The following is a 13,727-nucleotide window of genomic DNA, read 5'->3' on the forward strand; positions in this document are numbered from 1 at the left end:
CAGTGATTTATTAGAAATCATTTATCAATGATTTTCAAAACAAACAGTATAAAACTGAAAAGTTTATGTCCTCTAAAATGTTATTTAGCTAAACGTGTTGCTATGCCAAAGGCACGTTAAAAAAACTCGTACATCTTCCACAAAAATTTAAAACAGCTGTTTGTTATTCAAAGAAATTCAACCAACCTAACCTAAAGAAAGGCTAACCAAAACCAACCCCGGATTAACTTGCTGGATCACACACACAACTAAATACCGTCCGTGATTTTCCGAATAGGCGGTTATCTATTAAAATGTTAAGTTAAAATTCTAATTATTATTTTGTAACCATGATTAAAATGTAAACTTTTGAAAGCACGCAAATTAAACATTCTAAATAAATATTTGCATCCTTAATCTTGTGTGAAATGGCAAAACAAATAGTGTTTGTAACTGGAAACGCAAAGAAGTTAGAAGAAGTTGTTAAAATACTGGGCGAAACTATCCCGTTTCAGGTAGTGTAAAACCATATTTTATATAATTGTAATCATTTATTCACATGGGCGTGTTGTATTCTAGTTGACAAAAACATAGGAAAAGACTAACTTAACCATCAAATCATTGTTTAGTTACTTTTTGTAAGGATGCAGAGCTGCATAAATCTTTAATAAGGAATAGAACACATATGAAATCAGAATATATGTATTACACTTGGCTTACATGAAGATGACTCTTCTGTACTAAAGATCTGAACATTGAATTCATATAATTTAGGTAATTGTGTTCAACAATGACAACAATAGATTGATAGTTCTGTTTTTAATATATGAAGTATCGGGTAGGGTACAATAAGCAGACCCGGTTTTTTATATCGAAGAATATAGTCATCGATACCTAATATTCGCATCTCAAATCCTAGACTATCAATCTATATAAAAGTACCTATAATCCTCAATAACAATCATAGGATATGTTTCAAATTAAAATATGTATTTAATATTTACAGTGATAAAACAAATTATTATAACCAAAATTAGGAAAACTGAAGACGACCATATTTACTCCTCTCACAGTTACAGTTGTTTCTTTCCCACAAATTTCCCATAATGGATTTTTCGGTACGAGTCCAAGGTAATTCTAAGCAATATATGGGTCAACCTCGATTTTTCTCATATTACAATATAATGTTCCAATAGTCAATTAGAAAAGGAAATGACTAGAATTTCTTGCCGGAAAGCAGTTATAGGGAGCAGGCAAACGCCAGACGGTCATATATTGCTTAGAGTTACCTATTAGTGATCAGGGGCACTGACGTGATCTAGGCTTCAAATTTGGAACTACTCGAGTTAATTTTTTTTCTAAAAGAGCAAGCAGCGCAAAGTGCTGCGCAGCGGGCAGGCATCGTGCGTGATCCTTTTTTTTTATTAAAAATTTCTTATAAATTGTTATTACATATTACAATATAATGTAATAGTAAACCAATATAATCCGCCCAATACAAAATCTCCGTAAAAATCTGGTAAAGGAATCTGTCTCATTCCTTTGGCCTGAATCAATTCAGTATATACGAGATCTTCATTCGTACGAAGATCACGCACGATGCTTGCCCGCTGCGCAGCGCTTCGCGCTGCTTGCTCTTTTAGAAAAAAAATTAACTCGAGTAGTTCCAAATTTGAAGCCCAGATCACGTCAGTGCCCCTGATCACTAATAGGTAATTCTCGCGGTTGCCTGCTCCCTATAACTGCTTTCCAGCAAGAAATTCTAGTCATTCCCTTTTCTAATTGACTATTGGAACATTATATTGTAATATGAGTTGCCTGCTCCCTATAACTGCTTTCCGGCAAGAAATTCTAGTCATTTCCTTTTCTAATTGACTATTGGAACATTATATTGTAATATGAGAAAAATCGAGGTTGACCCATATATTGCTTAGAATTACCGAGTCCAACATGTTGAAGCCACGAAGAAGCAAGTCGTGAAGTTTTCTAAAATTGACTGCCATTTTTAACAATCAGAATTACTTATGTGAAATTGAAATATTATCCTAAGTGTATTATTGTAGAGTGTTTACAGCTGTTGATATAGATTATTTAAGTTAATAGTTCAAAATAATTAATCAGTATCGATGGTTATGATTAAGTAATATCGTTTGCCAATTTCGATATAAAAACCGGGTCCGCTTATCGTAGTCTGCCCTAAAATGGTGTAAATCAATAAATAATCTGAACATAAAACATACAGATAGACTGCCATATGGCCTTTTGACCCCAAAATGAAAAACGTTCTTCCTTGTACATAGAGGAACCATGTAAATATATGTAATTTTGTCAAATTTTGCTTACTGCAAAGGGAACACCATTTATCTACCCAAAAGTCTGATGTTTCTATCAATTGTAGACAAAATATAACTGTTTAAATAAGCTTGAGAGAACTTCATGTTTTTCTTCTTAAATATGTATTTTTCTGTTTTGCAGCTCGTTAATCGCAAAGTGGATTTACCAGAACTCCAAGGAGAATATGAAGATATTTGTATCAAAAAGTGCAAAGAAGCTGCCAGGATAGTCGAGGGTCCTGTTATTGTTGAAGATACTTGTTTAGGATTTACAGCTTTGAAGGGCCTTCCTGGTGAGTAAAGGATTTTTGGTTGGACATATTCAGTTACTCTGTATTTTACTTCTTTCAATGGCACAATGGAAGGGATCACAAGGTGACAATTTGGTCCTTTCATTCCATAGTTTCTGACAGGCTACATGAGAGTCTGAGGTATTTCTTTAAGTGCGGGATCAGAGTTAATAAACCACCAAGATCAGGAAACAATAAAAACACAATAACACTAAAACTGTGTATACTATTTAACAGTTGATTCAAAGGTTTAAGTGTACAGCTAAGACTTCATTTAATCATCTTTGTTGTGTTGTGTTAATGATTCAATACTCTAGTAAACTGTGGAGCAGAATAGGCTGAGCAAGCCGAACTGTTTCCTGTGGTATTACGCACTGTGACAGGGCTATTCAATAGTTAACATACCAATAATAATAGTTGATGGGGAACCTCTATAAATTGACATGTAAGTAAGTTACTTTATCTGTATAAAACAATGTTGGTACTTTGGTATTATCCGGAAGCCACGATTACACCAAAATAAATTATGGTTTAAAAAACAGACTATTTAACCTATATTGAAATTTACAAGTTATTACAATGAACAGTTATTGTATGCCTCCCAAAAAGAAGTAATGCCGGCAAGAAATGGGTTGTATACATCGCACCAGTCGTCGCTACTCCTGATCGTCACATGTATTCTGCCAATAAATACTTTTCTCTTCAGTCCAAAGTAAATCCCAGATGAAATGATAAACATATGAATTTATTCATGATTAATTATAAATTAATCAAGTGCATGACAATTGATGAAACCAAAAACTAAAAAAACAACAATGAGTTATATTAAAGTGAAAGATGATTCGTGTGTCTAGGCTTACTTGAAGGGTCGCTCGCCTGTGACTGTTTGTTGGGTTCCTGGTCATAAGGGGATCCCTGGGAATGAAAGAGCTGATGCCCTGGCCAAGCACCAAACGCAAGCGTCAATTATGACAGACCCTCAACCGTTCTGCGGTATTCCAAGGTGTGAATCCTTTGGGGGTGTCTCGAAATGGGTTCGCGTTGAACATGAGAGAAGGTGGAGGTTGCATATGGGCATGAGAATGAGCAGAATGGTACTACAGTTGCCTTCTTCCAGAGTGGTGTCTGACCTTCTCTCACTAAATAGATCAATGTCTTCTCAGGTTATAGGTCTGATCACGGGACATGGTCACCTGATGGAGCATCTTCACAGAGTCGACATCCTTCAGGAGGATCCACTCTGTAGAATGAGTGATGAGCAGGATGAAACTGCTGAACACTTGCTCTTTTATTGCCCTTCAATAGCAAGGGAGCAGTATGCCATCTTTGGTAGTTTGGACAAGGGTGGTGAATTTCCCCAGGAGGACCTGATAGGTTGTTTTCGGCGGTTTGTGGAACTGCTGAAATCATAGATTGGTAGGCCTCGTGGTGTGCTTCCAGGGTGTGCAAAAGGCCTTTTAGGCTTTAAGTGCATGGCAGTAGGCCGCCCCATAGAAAAAGAAGAAGGGCTATTTTGACGCGATTTGGCGACAGGTAGTATGACTCATCAGCTATTTTTATATTCATTATGAAACAAGGAAAGTACTAGTAACATATAATGAAGTTTAATTTTGTTCCTGATAAGGAAAACTCGTTCAAAAATAGTGGCCTCCGGATAATACATAAGTACCACAATGTTTTGTGAGTTTTAGCAAGTTCAAATGTTCACATTTTCAGGTCTGTTTTCTAGGACCTTATATAAAATGGTTTCTCGACAAACTCGGACCAGATGGACTCCACCAGATGCTTGCGGGCTGGGAAGACAAAAGTGCCACAGCGATGTGCACCTTCGCCTACGCTGAGAGTCCAACCAGTGACGTGCTGTTGTTCAGGGGAGAAACAAAGGGAACTATTGTCAGCCCTCGAGGGCCTAGGGACTTTGGTTGGGACCCGTGTTTCCTGCCAGAGGGATACAACCAGACCTATGCTGAGATGCCCAAGTCGCAGAAGAATGAAATATCTCACAGAAGTAAGGCTGTGCTCAAGTTAAAGGAGTATTTTGATAATAAAAGGTAAACAATGAGTTTTAAATTTTGTTTTATATATTAAAACTCTGAATGTGATACAAATTTTAACATGGTTATCATTGAATTGTAAATAAATTTGTGCCCTGAAACATAGACTCTCTTTTCCCTTTTCTTCACTATCTGAAAAAATTGTATGTATATAGTGGCCAGTGGCATAAAGGTCAGCTAAAAGTTGTAACTTTTTGTTTGAATTATGATATGTGAACAAAGATTTTGACAGAAGAGTGATTGATCGACAGACATATATGCTATACTACATGAATAGGTTCTTTTATGTAGAGTATTGTGAAGGAGTTCCATGGTTTACTGTAGATCATAATGAAAGATATGTTATAGAGTTTGTAACTATGAGTAAAGAAAGAAAGCAGTTGGAGCAAAAGAAGTTAACATTCTTAACTAATTTATTTTCTACTGAAAATACAGTATATTCAATAAGTGCCTGGTATCTTTTACATTCCTATGTATAATTTACTTAATTTCGAAATTGGCTGAGGATTAGCGAAGCGTATTACTCAGCGGCTGGAAAAAATTTCATGTCGGTCGGTTTGTCTACACAATATCTCAAAACTGACCTATAAACATGAAACTTTTCATAAAATTTTATTTATATATAAGCAGCCAGACTTTGATGATGGTGCATGTCGCTCCATGAGATTTGGCAGACCGTTAGCAAATATTTTTATATTGGCTTATGAACCATAATGGTAAGGACAAAATAGCAGAATAGATAAATTTGTAAACAGAGTACATCATATGAGATTTTAACATTTTACTTATTAACACAGATAAACTACCCCAACACGTACAACTTCATCTTTGAATGACTATGTGTGTAGACTTTTATAAATTATTATGAAACTTAAACAGTAGATTGACAATCTCTTTAAAAATCTAATATTTGAGTGATTGTTTATCTGTCTATTCATTCACAGAACATTTCGAGTATGAAATGTGTTTTTGAGTATAGACTTGAAATTTTGTATACAACGTCAGAAAACCTGTTACGTGTCACGTGTTGTGGTGTACTCCTACCTTGTTTTATAGAGTGTGAAGTAATGGGACATTTAGACAAAAAAGTAATTTTTAAATTCTGCTTGACTGACTTATTTATTTAAAAATATAATTTTTGCATATCTATAATTTAACCTTGAGTGAGTTGAACATACCTGATTTTCTAGCAACACACCTGGGAGAAAACTGAATTCTTTTTGTACCCTCTGGAAAAGGACCCACTAATTGTTGTAAATTCACAATGTTAATATTATAGAAAAGTAAGTCATACTGTTTTATCCTTCCATGATAACTTGAATAAAAAAAAAGAACAAATACATAATTTTTACAAAAATGACATTTTTATTTTCATTTTATAAAGGATTGATACTACTAGCTGAATGCCTGTGTTTTGCTATGGGATCAACATATAAACTTATGTAACTTATTTTGTTGTGTACCAACTATTACTGTACATTAGATACTGTAATGAATTGGTCATTCATTAATATTTGTTAGTTTGTCATCTTAAAACTTCCTTGTAAACAATTTTGGTGTGACCAAACTGACCGGAGAATTTACTCAAGAGCAGGTCAAATACAACTAACTGTGAGAGCAGATGATACCACTTTCCTCAACATTAATTCAAACATTGATGAGCTTAATATCTTGGCACAAAGTGCTCTGGATAAGGCATCGGATTGGTTTAAAGCAAACGGTTTTCTTTTAAATGAAGATAAAACCCAAAACATAATTTTTACTTTAAGAGCTATTGGTATTGATAATAATTTAGATAAATATTCAAATCAAGTAAAATTTCTAGGAGTTTGTTTTGATAAAAATTTAACATGGGGTTCTCATATTGATTACATTAGCTCAAAATTATCTAGGGTTATTTTTCTAATTAAAAAGCTTACTAATTGTATTGAAACAAATTATATTAGACCCGCTTATTTTTCTTATTTCCAATCAATTTTTAGATATGGTTTAATATTTTATGGAAACTGCAGCAGGATAGATGAAATATTAATTTTACAAAAAAGAGCAATCAGGATCATATGTGGTGTTAGTTTTTTGGAACATTATAAACCTTTATTTATAAACTTAAAAATTCAAACTATTTTCAACTTATACATATATGACTTAGTTTTGTATACTTTTCAATACCCTAACAATATTAAGTATGCTGATCATAGCTACAATACTAGGAGTAAGGCAAGTAGGCTTACTACAATCAATTTCTGCAGACTAAATAAAACCATTAATAGTCACCTGAAGTTACGAAAAGTTTTGTAACTTTTTTTAGACCTGTTTCACTAAAAATTTACAACAAATTACGTAATTTAATAAATATATACCCTAAAAAAGTGTTTTGCAATAAATTTTATAATTGGCTTCTAAACAATCCTTTTTATTCTGTAGATGAATTTTTTGCTGTATCCCATATTAATTTATAATTATTTCTAAAGCTAACTAAGGATAATTTTTTATATTTCATGGATGTGTTTACATATGACTTATATTTTAGTATGTAAACATGTAAACATGTATTTATTTATTGACTTGGCTACTGGCTTTAAAGTGACTTTGTCGATGAGTGCAAAAACTTAATATGACAATAAATATTATTATTATTAGTATCACGGGCTCCTTAAATCTACTCCAGTCAAGTTTAACGATTGCCCATGAGATTTATTTATTGTCATTTAAACACAGATTTTGATTGGGAACTGTAGTCTTTAAATTGAAACTGATAATCTGAAAGAATCATGGAATATGGAGTAAGAAAACTGTTCCACATGTCCAACAGCCAGTAAATATGTTAGCCTCTATGATATTTAAGTACAAAGTTTTGACTTATAGTCTCTTGCCATTGCATAGTTTAGGGAGGATGAGATCCGTAGTAACATTATTAGAGATCCAACTTTCAAGTACAAGTTGATAGGTGAAATTACTAGTGAGTTAAGAGTTTTCTTGGTGAGAACTTAGACAGTGTCTTATGATTTACTACTGAATTCATAGACTAGTATTTCACAACCTCAATAGGAATCTGCTTCAATAAAAGATCGTCCTAAGTGCTTACATTTCCATCCTCAAACTCCTATAACCTCCCATCTCCTATGTCTAAAAGTAAATGTGAGAATTTATCAGCTATTAGGATACTGTTAAGGTATAGTATCATGTTTACGCTAAAATATAAAACTATAACATTGAGTCAAAGATAGGATTACTTCAACTTGATCAGTGCAAGTTCTTCGAGGTACTAAAGGAAGTGTTCATCGATAGTCAATGTTATCAAGATTCATTCATTTCTACATATCTCGCAAAAAGCCAATATTGTTTGACATATATTTAAATTTAAAGAAAACTTTTCAGTAAAAGGTATTTTTTAATTACTATTGAATGACCTCTAAATACTATTTGTGGAAAATGTCAGCTTTCTAGGTAGTGGATGGCGAGATATTGTGGGATGGTGGTTCGGCTCTTTTTTCAAATTGAAGTAGGCAACATGCACAGAAATCAGAAATTCTTTATTGATAATCTTTAAGATTACAAGTAGCGTCAATTAACAAAAAGTTTACATAGTTATAAAATATAAAAGTTCATGTTTGTCTCTGTCAAGTTGTCAGTCTCCATAAGTAAAATTCCTCCACTGTGTAGGTGGTTCTTTGCAAGAGCCAGTTCTTTATTGCAGTCTTCATGTTAATGTGATTGTTTCCTATTTTCTTAATTTCTTCTGGCAGAGCATTAAAAAGTTTTTTCCCGGCATAGGTTGGTTTTTTCTCAAATACAGCTGTTCTGTGAAGAGGTAGTGGAAAGTCTTGACCATGTCTTGTGTTATGTTCATGAAGATTACTATTTCGAGGAAAGTCTTTTAATAAGCAGTACAATATCGTTTCCAGAATATATAGAGAAGTCACTGTCAGTATATTCAATTCTTTAAAAGTAGCTCTGCAGCTTTCTCTAGGTCCTAGCTTCCCCATTAACCGGATTGCTTTCTTCTGAATTTTGAGGACTTTTAGTAGGTTAAATTGAGTTGTGCCCCCCCATGCTGCTATCCCATACCTGAGATGACTTTCAAATAGGGCATAGTACGCTATTTTGGTAGATTCAAGAGTGCTTGTTGCATGGGTCCTTCGCAAAGCATAGAGTGATGAATTTAGCTTCAGACATAAGTTGTCAATGTGATTTGTCCATTTCAATGTATTATTTAGTGTTATTCCTAAATAATTCATGTCCTCTGTTTCTTGAATACCAGGGATTTCGGACACATAGTTTTTATTAGTTCCTAGAGTGAGTTGTTTAGTTTTCAAGCTGTTTAAGACCAGATCATTGTATTTGAAATATTGTTGGGCCATATTGAATGAGATGTAGGAGTTTATTTCTAGCTGCTCAACATCCTTCTGGGCTGAGAGTAGTACGGTATCGTCTGCGTACATGATGGAATTTGTGTAGTTTTCCAAGAATATTGGCAGGTCATTGGTGAATAAAATATATAACACTGGTCCTAAGACGGAGCCTTGGGGAACCCCTCGAGTCATAGGTAGTTTTTCAGATTTAACAGTACAGGTCTCTCCCATTCTTCTCTGTTTAACCTCTACAACTTGGTATCTTTCGTTCAAATAACTCTCAAACCATTTTAAGGCTGACTGTTGGACGCCAAGAGTTTGTAGTTTGGCTAGGATGAGCTTATGGCCAAGACAGTCGAAAGCTTTGCTCAAGTCTAAAAAGATACTAGTGATGGTGTTGCCCTCTTCCAGGTTGTCTGTAATATATTCAACAAGGTCTATTATTGCAGTTGATGTAGATCTTTCTTTTCTGAAGCCATGTTGATTATTGGATAGGAGGTTATTGTCTTGTAGGTGAGTGAGTAGTCTAGAAAGAGTGATCTTCTCTATTATTTTTGATACAGTTGGTAGTAGTGAAATGGGACGGTAGTTTGTTGCTTCATCTTTGTTTCCTTGTTTCCACAACATCAACATAGTTTTTTATATTTGTGCCAACTGACAAGGTCCAATGCCTTAGTTTTTAAGAAAATGTGAAGTCAGTCAATGTTTGGCTTATATATACGCGTATAATGTCATTAGATGTACTTCGATTAGTTTAATGATAGTTTGTTATTGAAGAAAACTACCAGCCACACATTGTTACACTTGGTACATTTGAAGTAGTTCAAATATGTATAATCTTTACATAATTTAATTTAAAATGACTGGCTCTTAAATTTTGAACTTATATGTTCACAATACATATAAATACAGTTTTTTGTATTAGTTAAATGATGTAAACAAAACCACCTATATATATTTATATAATTTTAAATTAAATTATGTAAAGATTATACATATTTGAAATACTTCAAATATAACAATGTGTGGCTGGTAGTTTACTTCAATAACAAACCATCATTAAACTAATCGAAGTACATCTAATGACATTCAATTAATTACTCAGAAGATTCTCCAAAGTGATTGAGTCACTTTAAATGATACATAAAATATGACACTACATATTACATACACACTTCTTTTAAATTCCATTACATACAATCCACATCACAGTATTCTTCTCAACAGATTGAATACTTAGCCTATAAAACCAGCAAGGCTTTATTGTGCTTAGCTCTGCAAAGTTTTGCATTTCTTGATGATACCAGCTATTAGACAGTTAATTTTGTCTTAATATATGATTTCAAGTTACTCTTGAGAAAATGTAGGAAAGGGAAATTCCATCCACCAGATAAATGATAGGTTAATTTTATTCCTTTATTAAATTACTCCGGGAGATGAAGATTCCAGAGATGTTTTCCCTACGAAATCCCATCAACAATTACCTCAGAAACCAGAAGAATAAATAACAGAAAAGTAGAGATACTGAAGGGGTCTACCCAATCAGACTTTTCTCATCAGTTAACTCTACTTTGGCCATAGTTAAAGCAACCTATGGCCGACTACTTTTTGTTATTTTGCAGACATAATTATTTATTGGCTGAGCATTATTGAAGTCTACCATTCGAGGCACTAGAAAAATTTCATTTCTGCCTGTCTGTCTTTCTGCATGATTTATCGGAAATGAACAGGCGTAGACTTCAAATTTTTCATGAAGTTTCATTTTTATATTAGCAACAGTGAGATTGGTAATGGTGTATGTGGCTCCAACAGATTTGGCTGAGAGTTAAGAAATATTTGTACAGTGGTCTTATGGGTAACCATGATGGCACCCGAAATTACATAATAAATTAATTTGTAAACAAACTGTAAACGTTTCTATGGGATTTTAACAAGTTACACTGTTATCCGTAGAGCAAAAATAAAATATAATAGACTGGTGTCTATATTAAAAGTTAGTGACAATATTTTACATCAGCACGCTTGCGTTGTAGTATCCTCGCTAACTTATCGGAACTTTTATAATTTGAACATTGTTACAAAACTTAACTTACTAAACAAAAAGGAGAATATATTATATGGCAAGACACCTCGAGACTATTTCATCTGTACACTTTGAATTTTGTATGAAACTTCATTTCTATAGAGAAAGGAATGAATTCTTTGATGATACGTGTCCAACCATAGAATTTGACTGAGTGCCATGCCTATCACTCAAAATTTGCATGAAACCTTAGTGAAGTCTGTTACACAACAAGTGGTGTACCTTGTATTATTACCAAATTTTAAACTAAAAAGCTTTGATTATTAATTAAAACTTTACACTGTAATGGTTACACTTATCAACTAGGTAATGCTCTGGGATTGTGAATGAGTGTGTAACTACAGTTAATGTTTACATGTTTACTCTAGGGACAGGGGTATAGAATCTGGACGTGTTCACTAGCCAGTGTGGACATATGAAACTCAAACTATATTTAGTACATGAATGGCATATCTAAACCTGGGACGTATTAAAAACTGCATATCAAATTCAACACATGAAACAATTTAAACCTAATGAAGGTCTTTACTTAACATATAAAATCATACAATTTTATTGGGAATTAATACGAGTATATGTTGATACTCAATGATCAATTTTGCTTTAAGTCTTTATGATAAAAAATGTCTTAGTAGATCCAAATGGGAAATTTCAAAAGGCATATATATTACAGAGTTACAAGATTGTGGTATACACTCTGTGTTAAACAAACTATTTGACTGGTTATCAGGTGGATTTTCCATGCAAACAAGCCTTGGCGTGGAATGATTTTCATTTAATAAGTTCACAGTGACAACAAACAAAGAAACTCTATAAATAAGGGATTTAATTGTCAACGTGTTTCAACCTGCATCCTGGAAACTACAGAAGTGGTGCAGAAGTCTCCAGTTGTAGCTGATCACACCATTGAGATTCAAAAGCAGACACTGATGATTATGATGATGGCTAACCCACCAGTGGAATTAGCACTCACAGCTAATTGGAAGTGCTTGATTTCCAGATATCAATGTACAAATTCTCTTTACAGCTAATGCAATCAGAGGAAATGCCAGCAACACTTGAAATGTTTTTTTTTTTTTTTTTTTTTTTTTTTTTTTTTTTTTTTGCTTTGACACAGCTCTGTATTTGGTGGAGACATTTTGCAAAAGTTGAGATTATTCTGTTTTTTTTTTTGGTTTAACAACAGCTGTGGACACCGAAGGATGAGGATGTATGAAATCTCTGCTACCTATGTATGATGGTGTACTAGGTATCCTGTCATTGGCTTTCACTATCCATGGTTTGATGTATGGCAGGATGCAAAGGTTTATATGTCATCCCTGGTTGTTACAGTAGTTTACCATTCAAAGTGGATTGAGAAGTAAATCATTAGGACTTTATATACTAGTCTCCTACCACTTGGCAGTTCTGCAGAAGAAGTGGTGAGCCAGGGGATTTCATGGTTCTAAGAACAATTTTGGGATTGTGGTGTTGTCTTAATCTCAATCACTGCTACCTTTGTTGAAATAGCGAGACAATGGATTTACCAAGGCCGAAGTTTACTATACAATTTTTACATTTAGGGAATGGTACATCAAATATCATTCGCCATTCCTATGGAGCGAAGTTACTGCCCCATTTGACCTAGCAGTTATTCATATCCATTGCATCTAGACATTAATTGGGAAACCAGATAAAAGTCAGATCAGTTTAGGCAGTACCATGTTTTGATCCCTTTGACAGTCATGAATGAACCCATTTAGGAATATAATTATTGTTTCCAAAATTGAAGTTTCAAAATGAGTTTAGATTCCTAATTCACTTTGGCAGCCATGTAAACTTTAGGTTTAAGTAGTTTATCTTATTTTGACCATCACTGCTGTAGGAGTTGTGGAGATCAAGTAATTTGTTCACCATTTTTACTCAAGGGAAGTGGTTTAATTATTTTCTCACAAATAAGTATTGTGCATTTCAGTTCCTTTTCTTAAGATAATTCTCTCTTTTTGTATACATAATGTCACCAATTTGTTTCCAAGTGTTAATGTACAAAACTAAACGTACAGTAGTATTGTAGTATTTATTTGAATGTTTAATTATCAGCACTTAATACTTCAACAAACTGAAGGCGTATTAGTTCCTTGTATAATCTTGTCATATAGATAAATTTGTCACTTCGTTAGAACAATTGATTAAATATGGTATAGAGTGAAGTAAGGTACCTATGGTATTACAAAGAAGATAAATTTGAGAGTATTATCCCAGTAAAGATATACAAAACTTATAATTGACCCATAATGTGAAATGTTAAATTAAAAACCGAAAAAGAGATATTGTATGAAAGACTTGAAAAAATAGAGATAAAACCTTTTATCTGAATCGTGCAATAAGGTATATCTCTGATGATAAATGCCTCAGTTTGATTCATCCTGGTTATCTCTGTGTCTAAAGTGCCCAGGGAGATAAGCACTTCAGGTACAGTACCTTCAGTAAGGTGTGATAGTGTGGCTGTATTTATATAGGTTATGTTCTTGTAAGGGAATGTCTGCGTTGGAAAAGAAAACCATCACCGTTTCCTTGGTGAGTACGTTTTTGTGTATGTTACTACAGTTTGTTTTGTATTGCAATATATTAGGCTACTCCATATAAGGTCATTATGA

At 33.6% G+C, this 13,727-nt stretch overlaps 2 protein-coding genes across 2 annotated transcripts in view; both read left to right on the plus strand.

Annotated features, from left to right (window-relative positions):
* The first annotated feature begins 179 nt into the window (after positions 1-179).
* Positions 180-4,757, plus strand: LOC124364959 (inosine triphosphate pyrophosphatase-like). The gene is made up of 3 exons (XM_046820808.1): positions 180-494; positions 2,455-2,605; positions 4,332-4,757. The coding sequence occupies exons 1-3, from the start codon at positions 408-410 to the stop codon at positions 4,655-4,657; spliced, it is 564 nt and encodes a 187-aa protein (XP_046676764.1). The 5' UTR covers positions 180-407; the 3' UTR covers positions 4,658-4,757.
* Positions 4,758-13,513: 8,756 nt separating this feature from the next.
* Positions 13,514-13,727, plus strand: part of LOC124365579 (myosin-VIIa-like) — an 84,749-nt gene continuing 84,535 nt past the window's right edge. Inside the window, exon 1 of the mRNA XM_046821572.1 lies at positions 13,514-13,647. Coding sequence (XP_046677528.1) covers positions 13,609-13,647 — 39 coding nt within the window. The 5' untranslated portion in view covers positions 13,514-13,608. The remainder of the gene's footprint in view (positions 13,648-13,727) is intronic.

The sequence above is a fragment of the Homalodisca vitripennis genome, chromosome 6, assembly GCF_021130785.1.
Source record: "Homalodisca vitripennis isolate AUS2020 chromosome 6, UT_GWSS_2.1, whole genome shotgun sequence".
NCBI classification, from domain to species: domain Eukaryota; kingdom Metazoa; phylum Arthropoda; class Insecta; order Hemiptera; family Cicadellidae; genus Homalodisca; species Homalodisca vitripennis.

Excerpts from the sequence above, each read along its gene's own strand:
- LOC124364959 (XM_046820808.1), top strand. The coding sequence starts at position 408 with ATGGCAAAACAAATAGTGTTTGTAACTGGAAACGCAAAGAAGTTAGAA. Across the intron at positions 495-2,454 it reads GCGAAACTATCCCGTTTCAG|CTCGTTAATCGCAAAGTGGA; the intron begins GTAGTGTAAAAC and ends TCTGTTTTGCAG. Across the intron at positions 2,606-4,331 it reads AGCTTTGAAGGGCCTTCCTG|GACCTTATATAAAATGGTTT; the intron begins GTGAGTAAAGGA and ends TCTGTTTTCTAG.